We start from the raw sequence: 15360 nt of genomic DNA, 5'->3' as shown, positions 1-15360 counted from the left end.
GATAGATAGATAGATAGATAGATAGATAGATAGATAGATAGATAGATAGAAACTTCCAGGCAACATGTGGTAATTTCTCCAGGACTGCAACACTTCTGAATTCTTCCAACTAGAGGAAACCATGCTTTGTATTTGGAACCTCTACATGCGTGTCAGTACTGTGTGGAAATGAGATAAATGAACAGATAATTGATCCCACAAATAGCATATTGGTGGGGGCAAGTATGAAAATGGGATCGAGAAATGACTGTCCCCTATGATTGAAACTAAATTATTCTTAAAAATCTGTAGGTAGAAGGCAAGGCATCTTAACTTGGGATTCATGAAATTGCCTTTTAAAAATCCTTAAAAAATTAAAGCTATTTCACTACACTTGACTTTGTTCATAATCCAATGTATTTTTAATGTAATTAAAAACATTATTCTTAGAGGTACAATGAGTCAGAAACAACTGAAAAATGATTGAACAAAAAAATTATTCTAAAAAGAGTTCCAAAGTCTTTACCAGACTACCCAAGGGGTCCATGATGTTAAGAAGATTGAAAACTCCTAGATCAAATACCCCACATCTTGTAAATAAGGATACTGAAACCCCCAAAGGTTAAGTAACTTGCCCAAAGTCACCTAGGGTAGTCAGCATTAGAATGAGGATTTGGAAACATATCCTGACTCTTGAGCTCCCTCTTTTATTTGTGTTTCCATGAAGAAAAAATTCCCCAAAATAATTCTTTAAGTCTCTTTCAATGGCTGCATAGCCCAAATTTTCTTCAATCACCTCTTCACTGGTGGTGAGATGGTGCTACTCATTTCCATGGCCTATGATAGATATGTGGCCAACTGTAAACCTCTACGCTATGTGACCATCATGAACCAGCAGGTCTGTACTACATTAGTATTAGCCTTCTGGGCTACTGGTTTTGTACACACCATGAGCCAGTTGTCATTTACTGTGAATTTGCCTTTTTGTGGCCCCAATGTGGTGGATAGCTTTTTCTGTGACCTTCCCAGAGTGACCAAACTTGCCTGCATTGACTCCTATACCATAGAAATACTAATTGTGGTCAATCGTGGGATTCTTTCCTTAAGCACTTTCTACCTTTTGTCCATTTCATATATACTCATTCTGCTCCCTGTCTGGTATAAGTCTTCTGCTGCAATGGTTAAGGCATTTTCCACACTGAGTGCTCACATCATGGTCCTGACATTGTTCTTTGGTCCCAGCATCTTCATCTATGTGTGGCCTTTCACCACCTACCCAGTGGATAAAGTCCTTGCTATATTTTACACTATTTTCACCCCTATCTTGAACCCCATTATTTTCACCTTAAGAAATAAAAACATGAAAGCTACCATGAGGAAACTTGCGACTCGAAAACTGAAGTCCAAGAAGATTTCTGAGATAACCCTCATTACCAGAACCTCTCTTTATTGAAACATACATCCTCCAAACTTAAAGCCCTGTGCAAACCTTATATCAATATACATTTATATCAACTATTACTACTGCTATACTTTTTGTTAGCATCATTACTACTTTTCACCCTTGAAAGATAGCTACATAGGGAGGATGGAAGTATACCAGTATCATAGCTCACAGAATGCTGGGATTGAAAGGAACCATAGACTTCATTTTAATGCCCTAAGTTTACAGTTAAAGAAATTAAGACCAACAAAGGAGAAGTGACTTCAACAACAGGCACTATGTCGAGCTCTAGAAAATGGTTCTAAATATGGGGTTCATTAATGTAAAAACATATTTTGATAACTATACTTCAACATAATTGGTTCCCTTTATAATTTTATTCATTTCCTCTTATATATTTAAAAATATTATTGTCAGAAGGGGTCCACAGGCTTCACCAAATAACTGAAGGGATCTATGACACAGAAGAGGTTAAAAAAACCCACTCTTGGGATACAAAGTTAAAAAATGAAGCAGTCTCTGTTCACTGGGAACAACTGGAAGGCCATTCTGACAGGAATAGAGTATACATGGAAGGATGTGATGAGAAATAAGACTAGAAGGAGGGAGGAGGCTAGATTGAGGAAGTCTTTGGGTTATATAGTAAGTGGATGGTGGAGCTGAGATTCAAATTCTCTCCTGTGACTCTAAATCTAGTTTTCTGCCTCCTTATGATGCTCAATATAATAATCATAAGCATTAATTCTTCCTTTATGTCATACCCAAATGGACTTCAGTGTCAAAAAAGCAGGGAAGTGTCTAAGCTAAGTGATACAATGGCCAGAGAGGAGGGCTTGGAGTCAAGAAGACCTGAATTTAAATCCTACCTCTGATGCTTACTAGCTTAAGAAACTCTGGGCATGTTTCTTCAACCTTTCTCATGTTCAGGTTTTTTGTTTACAAAATGGGCATAATAATAATACTTACCTAATAGGTTTTTTGTGAGGATGAAATGAGTGAATATGTTATGCTTTTGCTAACCTTAAAATATTATATAAAAGTTAGCTGTAAATTTTTTGTTGCCCTGTACTAGAAAGTGCATTAATTGATTATATGTATCTTATATGGACTTATTGTTGCATAGTAAAATGAATACTGTCTTTGGATTCAGAAAGATCTGGGTTTGAATTCAATCTCTGGTAACCTATGTTAACTTAAGCAAGTTATTGACTTTTCTTTGAGTTTCAGTTTCCTCATTTGTATCAGAAGGACAAAAATTTTTGAGTTGCCTCTCAACACTCATGATGATTAAATCAAATATTGTTTGTATATACATGGGGGAAAGGCTTTGTAAAAGTGGTGTTTTGCAAATACAATGCATTCCTGTCATTTTTCATTATACAGAAATATGTGAAAGAAAAGACACAACTACATGGTATTTCCTCAGGCTGATTCTATGATTTTTGATAAGCAAACACTATCTTACCATAGAGACCATCTTGACTTCACATCAAATAAGCCTTGTTGTTTTGTTATTTGTCCTTCATTTTCAATGAGGACCAATGACATTATAGGTGATGTCTTGACTTGCATGTGAATTGGATTTAAGTGAGGCAGAGTTGCACATGTATCAGTCTCACTGTCTCTTCCAGAGTCATCAAAATCCAATGACAAGACAAAAGTCAAGATGACTGGTGATGGTTTGGGATGCAGTGGATGACCCTGGAATCTTTGATGCCTGACTAAACTCTAAGTGCTCCATAGCACCTGCTTCAGTTGTTTTCATGGACATTAGTGCATACTGTTCTCATCCACCACTTCTGCCCAGGGGGAAGTCTTCACATGCTTGAGCTAGACATCCTCCAACACATTGATGGGTTTGAGGACTGTCAGTTACCCTCAGACTAGTTTAGACCATCAAAATGGTTTACCAGGATGTGATTACTGTGCATACTACTGCTTCATGGAGGCACAGGTGAGAGTTGGGTGAATCAGGTGGACATCAAAGGTGGATGAGAAGCCCTGAAAAGGGCTTGCAAGCCCCTATGCTAGAGGTGCTAGTCCTCCCTGAACACCCCAAATCAACCTTAGATTCTAGCTAGAAGAAAAGTCCTCTGACAATGAGAACCCTTGGTACTGTCAGTTTCCCTTTTCTATAACATCTAACTCACTCTTAGGTATTTTTTGTGTCCTTTCTTCCACTTTTCATAACTACAAAATTTCAAAGTTTTAAGGGACCATTAAGACCCCCTAGTTCAAATTATACTTATGGAGAAATCCTCCTTTACAACATCCCCAACACATAGTCTTCCACCCTTTCCTCCTATTGTTTCCTCTTTTTTCCTTCACAAACCTTAAGATATAAGAACACAGCTATCAGGTCCCCTTAAGTCTCCTCTAACTCCTTCAACTGATCCTCAGAATCATCCTTTGCTCCTATGGCCCTTTGCTACCCTGGTCACCTTTCTCTGAACATTTTGCAGCATTTTTCCTTTCCTGCCAAAACGACTTAAGGAAAGATATGGTATCAGTCATTTGCATCATAATGCGATTTTTGTCCCTATGTTATACCTTCATGTGGTGTTTTATGTTTTAAACCTTAGGTTGTGAAATGAGAAACTCATAAGGAAAGGAAAGGAGTAGGAGTATGTTTCTGTATGTTTTTGATCACTGACATCACATCACTGAAATAGTTGTCTGTTCTGTCAATGACTAAAATAAGCCCTGGACCTTACAATAATCTATACCCATTTTGAATGCAGAAGAGTGTGGCTGACTACTTTCTCTCATCAACCTGAAGGGTAAAGGACATACAAGTAATCTTGTAAGCTCACAGAATACAAGAAATAGAAAGAACCTTAGGATTCATCTAGTCTAGTCCTCTAATTTTATAGAAGAAACTGAAGCTCAGAGAATACATCGGAAATCATAATATTTAGATCTGAAAGAGTCCTTAGAGATCATCTAGGACATAAAAGTAAAATGATTTGCCTAAGGTCATATAGTTCATTATTAGAAAAGTGGGGATATAAACTAGAACCTCTGACTCCCAATACCATGTTCTTTCCATGAGTCCTGTTGCCTCAGATGAAGTAACTTTTCTAAGTTCCCCTGGGCAGAACATGATGGAACTCAGACTAGAAGCAAAGGAAGAGAAGTTGATGCATATATATTGCAAAGAAAATAATTTAGACAACATGTCTTCTTTCAATCCGTAATATGACTTAATTGGTTTAATTTAATTGTTCTCATTTTTTGGATGGATGATACATAAAAAAGCACAAATTGAATCAAATGATAATAAAATGAATCAAAACCTATAGTATGTTCTAGATACGGCCATGTAGCCTGTGGACTAGATTGTGCTGCCACAATCTATTCCATAATGAAATCAAGTATCATTCATTCATTTGTCGATTCATTCACTCACCAAACATTTTTTTAGCACCTACCTTTTGTATATATGACAGAAGGGTTTTGTATTTCTCTTTCCCCTCTGCAGGTGGGGTGGAGGTAGGAGACAAAAGATAAATGTTTGATAATTTTTTTTAAATAAAAAATTATAAAAATAAAAGCATAGAAGCTGGGGGGCAAATCCAAAGTGTAGAAAAGAGAAGATCTACACTCTCATGGAGCTTATAGATCAGTAAAGAGATAAGACAAAGACACAACTATAATCTATAATAGCAATTATTATATAGGTGTTTTAGATAAGAGAAGACAAAGTGCTATGTAAGATCTGAAGGATAGGCTTATAAGATTCAAAGAATACTGCCAAGGGATCCATGACTTTACAGAATAGTTCACATTTAATTTGGGCTTTAATGGTGGGATAGGAATTCTAGAAGTGAAGAGGAAGAAGGATGACATTTCATGAGCAGGAAAAAGTGATGTGGGCAAAGGCATAGAGATGGGCAAGAATGTGTATGTGTGTGGTGGGGATAGAAGGAGAAGAGTTGAGCATCATAATCCAGTTTGGCTGGATCCTAAGATTCATAGAAGGGAGTAATATAAAGTAAGAATGCAAAGGTAAAATGGTAATAACCTGAATGTCTGAAATTTTTTTAGAACTTTGCTTGTTAGGAAACAACACATGTCACTATAAGTCTTTGTTCAAAGGAATAATATGAATAAATCAATTAAGGAAGCACTTTTTTAACCTGAATGTGTTATTCTTATTTCATTCATGAACATACCTAGATAATTCCTTATCTTTCCATTTCCCTTTGTTTGTTTAGACAGTATCAGTTCACAATAAAGTGCCCTGTTGTTGTTCAGTAGTTTTTTCAGTTGTGTCTGACTCTGTGACCACATTTGGGATTTTCTTGGCAAATATGCTGGAGTGGTTTGCACTTAATTCTCCAGTTCATTTGGCAGATGAAGAACTGAGGCAAATAGGGTTAAGTGACTTGCCCAGGGTCACATAGCTAGTAAGTGTCTGAAGACACTTTGAAATTTTAAATTTTGAAATTTTGAAATTAAAAAAAAAAGAGTTTTCCTGACTGCAGGCCCAGTGCTCTACCCACTGTGCCACCTAGCTACCCCAGGTTGACCAAAAAAGTAGGGGGAGGGAATTTTTTTCTTCCAATTGTCAAAATGATCAATGAATCAATTTATTAAAAGATAATGCAATTATGTTAAGATAATTAAAATAACCAGATTGCTTAGGTCGGTGATGTGATGTAATTGAAAGAGTGCTAGCTCTCTAGTTAGAGAGCCTGGGTTTAAATAGCATCTCTATTTATTGATCAAATCACTTTTTCTCATGGCCTCAGTTTCTTCATGTGTAAAATGAAGTAATTGGACTAAATAATCTCTAAAGTCCCTTTCAACTATAGGCCTTATGATCTTATATAAAATAAAACAATCAGGACAGCTACAACTGGCCAATCATGTTGGTCATAAATCACTGACTACAACTTTATTTTATGGCATCATAAATGTGCTCAGAAACTCATAATGATGGGAACGGCACTTATCATACTTTTTTAGTTGTTTCATAGCATCCAGATCAAGGAAGTTCCTGATGTACTCTGCACTGGTCAGACCACTTCTGGATAATTGTGTTCAAATCCAGGTGAAATATTTGTAGAAGACTATTTACGAACTAGGAAGCAGCTAGGTGGCTCAGTGGATAGAGTACAGGGCCTAGAGTCAGGAAGACCTGAGTTCAGTGGCCTCAGACACTTACTAGGTGTCTGGGCAAATCACTTAACCTCCATTTGCCTTAATTCATTGGAGAATGAATTAGAAACCACTTTCCATATCTTTGCCAAGAAAACCTCATGGATAGTATGGTCCACAGGATCAGAAAGAATTGGACACAAATGAGCAAGTGAACAACAACAGTTTATAAACTGGAGCACATTAAAAAGAGTGCAAGTAGGATGAGAAAAGGTGAAGAAAACATGTTGTGCTAAAGTACTCCAATGGATTTATGGTCTCATTGATGTAAATCTTCCTTCCAATGATGCAGATTGCAACGCATCCATGCCTGCCCATTCTATGTGATCCCCATCTGCGTCCTTTCATTTCTTCACTTCAGGTGGTTCACCAAAAGCAAAGATGAAAATGAGGAAATGTTTTCTGGTTGAATATATAACTCAGTATGTTCATAGTTGTTTGGAAAACTACCCCAAGGGTGTTGATTGATAGAGTAGTAGAAATAGGCTGATATTTTATTCCTCTCATATTTGTGTTGAGCCTTCTTTGTCCTTGCTACAAATTGGATCTAGATGGGTAAAGTTAGCTTTAAACAGAAAACTGTTCACATCTGCCTAAAAAATGGCACTATACTGTTGCAGGGCTTTTCATCTTTTACTATAGAGATAGTGCGATATAGAAGAAAGAATGCTGCACTGGGACTCAAGGAACCTGGGTTAGAATTATAAATCTGTTACTTACCTTGGACAAATTAGTTGACCTTTCTGAGCCTCAATTTCCTGAGCTGTTAAATGAGGATAACTCTACCTAAATCACAGGTTTGTTTTAAGGAAAGCACTTGATAAACTGTAAAGTGCCATTATTTTTATCCTTATATTTTCCAATTTATCAATGGACATGCTTTTCATAAGAAGTACTCAGTCTTCATTGCTTAGTTTAGAGATTTTTTGACCGAAAAGAAGAGCAATAAATGGATTGACTCATTTGGGAAGAAGATGGCATAATATTGAGAAGGTATTTGCTCAAATTTTCTTGTTGTCACAAGGATAGCAGTAGAGCAAGTGATCTGTCCTTTGGTTTTCTGTTGCTTTTGTTCTTTATCCAACCTTTCTTCTTTTCAAGGTATTTGATGGTATATTATATTTGGTTTTTCCTGCAAAATTCTTTGTTAATAACCTATTATATCCTACTCATCTCCACCATATCAGTGGATAGAAAATAAATATTTGTTAAGTATTTACTATGTGCCAGGAACTGTGCTAAGTGCTGGGGATGCAAAAAGAAAAGAAAAAGAAAAAGACAGTCCCAGTCCTCAAGGAGCTCACACTCTAATAAGTGAGACAAGAATAAAAAAATGCACAAACAAGTTATATACAGAATAAATAGGAAATAATTAAGAGAGGTAAGTCATTTAGAATTAAGAGGGTCTGGGAAAGGCTTCCTGAAGAAGACGGGATTTTAGTTGGGACTTAAAGGAAGCCAATATGTGAATATGAGGAGAGAGAATCTTTCAGGCACAGAATATAGATAGGGAAGGTGCACAGAGCTAAGAGGTGGAGCATCTTGTTCAGTAATGTCTAGGAGGCCAGTGTCAATTCACTGAGCACATGATGGGGAGTAAGGTGTAAGAAGACTGGAAAGGTAGGAGGGGACTAGCTTATGAAGAATTTTGAATATCAAACAGGATTTACATTTGATCCTGAAAGTGATATGGAGTCCCTGGAATTAATCCCAGTAGGGTAATGGCATGGTTGAACGTGTGCTTTATAAAAAAGAAATCACTTTTATAGCTGAATAGAGGATGGATTAGAGTTGGAAGAACCAAGGTAAGTAGATCTTCCAGCAGGCTATTGAATAGTCCAGGCATGACGTGACAAGGGGCCTGTACCAGAGTGGTGGCTGTGTCAGAGGAAAGAAGGGTGAGTATGAGAGAGATGTAAACATGAAATCAATAATGTCTTTCCATTACCTTTTGGGTGATTGCATCATACCATGTGATATGGAGAATCATTTTATGGGCTTAAGATATTTCATCTAGGAAAAAAAAATTGGAGACTGAAGATTTATAGTAGTTAGCAACTATTTAAAAGGTTTCAATGTAGAAGAGAAAGATATGTTATTGTGGTAAAGATCGTAACAAGAACCAATAGGTGGCATTTGAAAGAAAGTAGATTTTTATTTATTACGGGGAATAACTTCTTTTAAAAACAAGTAAAATTGATCTATGGTAGAAATGGAGTGTTTGGGTAAATAGTGATTTCCCTGTCACTGGAAAAAAAAATTTAAGTAGAGCTTCAATTATCATCTGTATGCGACATGGCAAAATACATTTTTGTAATGGGTTAAAGGTTGGGTTCTGATGGTAGCTGTCTGTGTGGTCCAGACAATTAACTCTGTACCACAATTTTCTCACCTATACAATAAGGGAGGTTTAAATCAATAAAAGACTCTGTTTCCTCCCAGCTCTAAAGAAAATAATGCCATGAAATAAAATGACCCTCCTAACTCCATAATTATCTCTCTATAAGATTCTACATAAAATTCTGTAATTATTTATCTGAAAGATAGAAAGCCAAGAGTTAACAGAATAATAATAATTACTCTGACTTAAAATTTTTTTTTTTTATTTTCAATGGATACAGCACTGGCCATGGATTCAGGAAGATCTCAGTTCAAATCCAGTCTCAGACCAGACACTTGACACTTACTAGCTGTGTGATCCTGGGCAAGTCACTTAACCCCAACTGCCTTGCCAAAAAAAAAAAAAAAGTTTTTATTTTTAATATAGTACTAAGACTAACTGACAAAAAAAATCCTTACCTTTTTGTCCCTTGGGAAATTACTTTGCATAACTTAATAACTCCCAGGGCAGGATGATTCTCCAAAGGAGGAGGCTCTTTGTCTCCATAATATAAAGATCATACACTTACTTGATAAAGAGCAAAGTGAGCACAGTCAGTGTTGCTGCTGAAGTTGCTTCTCCCAAAGAACTTAAAATGTAGCATGATGAACTAGAGGAAGTTCATTTAAAATGCAGTAAATCAATAGAATATTGCGTAATTTTCAGTGTGGAAATACTTGTACCAGGCAAAGATATTTAGAAGGAAATTAAGAAGCATCAATCAGAAAGAAAAAAAAAAGAAGAAACAAAGGACTGAAGGGAAAGATTTTCAAGAACGTAAGTCTATATATTAGAATTCTATATTTGATTTAGGAGCCTGAATTTAGAATGTGCAGATAGTGTTCAAACCCTGAACTCCTTTCTGTAATGGAACAATATTGGTAATTGTGAGGCATGATGTTTGAGGTCAGGATTTTATCAGGCTGAAGAAGAATGTTAATTGGGGCTCTCTCTCTCCTGGAGACCATTAATGACACTCTGCCTTCTTGCTGTGGCAAGCTGTTTGTAGCTCCAGAATTTTCTAGGAAAAATTCAAAGATATCCCTGGTAGGAAAAAAAGGCAAAACATGATGATATACATAGACCAAAGGGAAAGAACATCACAGCCATTTTGCTTCTTTCCTCTCATTCCATCATGTAGATTTTTATTTCAGAACTACATTACTAACCAGACATCTGGAATTTTAAGGGGACACTGGGCTAGAGCAGACTGGCCTAGGTGAAGAAGCATGGTGTGATGAGAAAGAGCAGAAGGTTTGTGTATATGGGCTTGAAACCCTGCTCTGACATTTGGACAAGTTGCTTTTCCTCTGTGAACCTCATTTGGTAAAAAGTAGGTCATTAAACGAATACATATTTATTAAGTACCTACTGTGTGCTAGGCACTCTCAAGTTCTGGAAGCATTGTGCTAAGCAGTAGAATAATGCTTGTGCTTCCTACCCTCCAAGATTATTGTGAGAATCAAAAGAACCAAATTATGCATGTAAAGTCCCTTGAAAATTGGAAAGCACTATGGAAATGTAAACCATTATTATTAGAGAAGGTGAAGTTTATTTATTTTTTTTAAAGATTCAACAATCAAATGATAATTTTAATTCAGGTCAAAGAAAAAAAATCAGATATAAGTAGTGTTCCCAACTCTTTATGAACAAAAACTCATGGAAGAAATTATAGGATCTTAGGATCATATAGGATCATAGGATCTTAGATGTAGAACTGAAAAGGATCTTAGAGCCCATTTTACAGATGAAGAAAAGGAGGAACAGTGAGACTAAATTACTTGCTGCTGGTCACATAGGTCAAAAGTGGCCAAAGCCAGACCCTTTGACTCCACTTCCAATACACATTCCACTGGAGCACACTGCCATCTTCACTTCTTTTGGATCAGGTTTAGCTCCATATCACAGTGAGACAATGGTTCACTTTAGATTGAGAGATTCTGGGTGTATCAAGTCCTATCTAGAAACTTCCTTATCCCTGAAGTGTGCTAAAAGGTAATAAAATATCTTGAGCTGGAAACCATTTGACTAAAGAAAATCAAAGGATCCCATATAAGTTTCTCAACATTTTTATACTACAACTGTATGCTTTTTCTCAGAAAAATGTTGTGACAGAGATGGAATTGACCATCATTTAATTCCTCATATTTCAGATTAGTAAATTAATGAAGAGTTTAAATAACTTCAAGAAAATCATAAAAATAATCACATCTGTACTTATTATCTATACTTATTAGCATATACCTATCTTTGTAATTAAAAAAACAATAACTTAAATTTTGCAAATTGTTTGATATACATTATTTTTTTATATATAACAGAAACTCTATGAGCTAAGTAGCCCATGAATTCTTACCTCATTTTGTAGTTGAAGCAACTAAGGCTCAGAGACTTACTTATTGTCAGGCTGCACATAAGTGTCAGTGTTGTTCGACTCAGAGTCAAACACTCTACCCACCACAGTGCTGTGTTAGAGGCAGATCAGTGTAGCCAGAGCTATTGGGCTGATCACCCATCGTTAGCAGTTGATAGTCATTTGTGAAAATCTCAAACATGCTAGTGCAAAGTAACTGAAAATTTACTGGAAATAGGAAAAATGGAAGCTACAGAACATTCAAAATTTCTAGCATGGGAGATGCCAACACTGTTGAGGCTGGGATGTGCAGAAGAACATGCAGTAATGCTAATAACTATTTCCAGTTGCCTATAACAACTCCCTTTTATTGTCCTCATCTTTTTCTTCCATTTTTCTTTCCTCTTATTCTTGTTTTAATTTTCCCCTGTTCCTCTCATTGTTGCTCTGACACTGGTACATACACAATATAAAAAACTCCATTTTGTTTCATAATTTCCAAAGTTAACTCTTTCATATTTCTTTCAAAAGCTAAAACAAGACAAAAGACTCTTTAATTTTGGGGACTTCTTCCTTCTTGTCATTATTAGTATTTTGCCTTTAGAGATGGAATACTCTCCCAGATTAACATCATAATTCAGTGAATAGAATTGATCTACTCATGGACTCCCCAACTTTGAACTTCGTCCTCTGGACCAGCATCACCATTATCTCATTAAACTCTTGTTATATTTAACAGAGTAAATGTCATCATTGATTTAGAACTAAAAGTGACCTTAGATAATCTCTTCCATTCCTCTCATATTGCAGATAGAAATGGAGACTCACTTAAATGTCTTGCCCAAAGTCTCATTGATTGTAAAGATCTGAAACTTGATGCAGTCCCTCTTTTTTTTAATCAACATTTTCCCCATGGTACAGAACTTCCTCAGTGATTAAAATACTACCAACTTCTAATACTGGTGTTAGACTGAAGTCCCTGAACTTCATTTTTATATTTCAACATTGCACTTTCAAAATTAATATGTGTATACCTGAAAAACTGCTGTTGAAATGTTTTTAGAGGTGTTTTAACTTGTATTAATATTTCAGTATAGCTACACACTCTAGGCATATTTATGGAGAAAAGAGAAATGAGAGGGAGAAAAATAAAGGGAGGAGACAGAGGGAAATTGGTGAGTGGGGGAGTATGGGCAGCTGAAAGAGATGAACTTGAACCCAGAAAGCTTCAAAGACCAGCTGGATCACTAAATAATTATGAGGCCTTGGATAAATCATCTAACATGAGGAATTAAGTGATGATCACTTCCATCTCTCTCACAACATGTTTGTAAGAATAGAAACATAGTTGTGTGATAATAGCATATACATTTTGAGAATCATGTAAGGTTTCTTGATTTTCTTTAAAATCTAGTACCTTGCTTGTCAAGATATCTTATAATCTTTTAGCATGTTTCATGGATAAGGAAGTTTCTAGTTAGAACTTGAAACACCCAGATTCTCCCAATCTGAAGTTAAATGATGACCTTAGCTTTCTGATCTCTAAAATGTGTGCTGTAATTGGGGCAGGACAGGTTGATTTTTATAAGGTCGTATAAGTCAAAAACATCTAATAAAGCATATATTGAATGCTAGGCTAACAGAATTGGGCAAGGTACATAAACTGGATAAAACAGTCTCTCTTCTTGTGGAATGTATAGTTTAGAAGGGGGAATAAGATTCTGGCACATTTAACTATGATGCATAAGGATACATAATAGGTTCATTAGAGAAATAAATAAGTTCACAGGCAGGTCAAGGTGGAAAGCTTTTACAAACAGTATGATTGGGAAAGGCTAAATGGTGGAGGAGACATTTGAATTTGGATTTAAAGGATGGGTGGAAATGCAACAGATGAAGAAAAAGAGGGTGGACATTGCAGTCATAGAGAACAATATGAGAAAATGCATAGACGTGGAAAAGCATAGGCTACTTTGGGATATAGCAAGCAGTCCATTTGGACAATAGGATATGGTATGTGAAGCTGAAAGGACCTTGAATTATAGAAAAAAGACCTTTAACTTTACTTGGAAAGTAATAGGGAGTCACTGAAGATATGAAGCAGAGAAACAATATAATGAGATCTATAGGCAATCCTTCTGGCTGTGGTATGAAGAATGGGTTGGAGGGTGGTTAAGTGGAAGCAAAAATGCCCATTAGGATGCTATGGCAATGAAGGGGATGGTTGTTAATGAGGAACTATGCTTAGTGATGGAAGTAGAAATAGGATAAGATACAAGAAATATTGTGGAGGTCGTCAAATTGACAGAAATAGATAATTTATTGGATGAGAGAAATGAGAGGAAAGGAATAAATCAAAGGTAGTGATAGTGAAGAAATAGTGAAGCCAGAAGGAGGAACAAACTTAAGGGAGGAAAACAATAAGTTAACTTTAGGACATGCCATATGAGGTGCTGGTGGGACTTGCAAGTAGAGCTCTCATATGGGCAGTATGAGGTGACAATTTTTTAATATATATTTTAGTAATTTATTTTGATTTATCAACAATCATTTTCATAAGCTTTTGAGTTTTAAATTTGCCTCCCTCTCTCTCCCCACTTCCCTCCCCAAGAGATGACAATTTCTTAAAGGAAAGTTTAGGGTCTAACATGGAGATGTGGGATTCTGGCTTAAACACAGTACTTAAAATTGTGGATATGAATGAACCTGAAAAGAGAAGAGGAGATGAGAAAATGACCAAAAAGAGAACTTTGGTGAATACTGATGTTAAAGAGTCAGGAAGAGAACAAAACCAGTAATCATTTGAGACAAAGAACAAGAAAGCCTTTAGAGACATGGAAGGAGGGTTAGCAAAACTTGGTGTTTCTGAAATCAAGAGAAAAACAGGAAAAAAAAGTATTGTCCTCTATACATAGACACCCCAAAATGCTTGTTGATTGATATTACAAGTAGCTGTTTTATTCTAAGGCATAAAATTGCAAAGTGATCATTTCCTTTTATAAAAAAAAATCAGCTACTTTGTAAAGGCAATTATTACACAATCAGTCAATTGCTTCTTCTCTGATTTTCTTCTCTTTAGGTGGTAAAAGTCTGTAGACTGAATAAATGGCTGGAGGAAATCAATCCATTGTATCTGAGTTTGTGCTGCTGGGCCTCTCTAACTCTTGGGAACTTCAGCTTTTCTTCTTTGTGATCTTCACCACAGTGTATGTGGCATCTGTACTGGGCAACATTATCATTATCCTTACCATTGTTTCTGATTCCCATTTGAACTCTCCCATGTACTTCCTGCTCAGCAACCTCTCTTTCATTGACATCTGTCAGTCCAACTTTGCCACACCTAAAATGATTGCTGACTTTCTTGTTGAGCACAAGACCATCTCCTTTGAGGGCTGCATGGCCCAGATCTTCCTTCTTCATAGCTTTGTTGGAAGTGAGATGATGTTGTTGGTAGCAATGGCCTATGATAGATTTATAGCCATATGTAAACCTCTGCATTATAGTACTATTATGAATCATAGACTCTGCATAATTTTCGTGACTATATCTTGGACTGTGGGGATCCTTCATTCTGTGAGCCACTTGGCCTTTACAGTAAACCTACCATTTTGTGGGCCTAATGAGGTAGATAGTTTTTTTTGTGATCTTCCCCTGGTAATTGAGTTGGCCTGCATGGATACTTATGAAATGGACATTATGACATTAACCAACAGTGGCCTGATCTCTCTGAGCTGTTTTCTGGCCTTAATTATTTCTTATACTGTTATATTAGTCACTGTCCAGCACCGTTCCTCAAGTGGTTCCTCCAAGGCTCTCTCCACCTTAACAGCTCATATCACAGTTGTAACTCTTTTCTTTGGGCCATGCATCTACTTCTATATCTGGCCTTTTAGTAGACTCTCAGTAGATAAGTTTCTTTCTATCTTTTATGTAGTTTGTACCCCTCTCTTGAACCCCATCATCTATTCTCTTAGGAATGAAGATGTGAAGTTTGCCATGAGGAAATTAAAGAGGCGTTATCTCAGTTCATGGAAATATTAA

General features: G+C 36.3%; 2 protein-coding genes across 2 annotated transcripts in view; both read left to right on the top strand.

Annotated features, from left to right (window-relative positions):
• Positions 1 to 1432, top strand: part of LOC114028383 (olfactory receptor 4K5-like) — a 1828-nt gene extending 396 nt beyond the window's left edge. The window contains exon 2 of the mRNA XM_027842625.1: positions 735 to 1432. Within this exon, the coding sequence (XP_027698426.1) occupies positions 735 to 1432 (698 nt within the window). The remainder of the gene's footprint in view (positions 1 to 734) is intronic.
• A 12992-nt stretch (positions 1433 to 14424) lies between these two features.
• On the top strand, positions 14425 to 15360 carry LOC114028382 (olfactory receptor 4K1-like). Its single transcript, XM_027842624.1, has one exon. The coding sequence runs from the start codon at positions 14425 to 14427 to the stop codon at positions 15358 to 15360; it is 936 nt and encodes a 311-aa protein (XP_027698425.1).

This window comes from Vombatus ursinus, unplaced genomic scaffold, assembly GCF_900497805.2.
Source record: "Vombatus ursinus unplaced genomic scaffold, bare-nosed wombat genome assembly UNPS02014880.1, whole genome shotgun sequence".
In the NCBI taxonomy this organism is placed as follows: Eukaryota; Metazoa; Chordata; class Mammalia; order Diprotodontia; family Vombatidae; genus Vombatus; species Vombatus ursinus.
The sequence above is the reverse complement of the archived record's forward strand: the minus strand, read 5'-3'. Positions and strand labels throughout refer to the sequence as shown.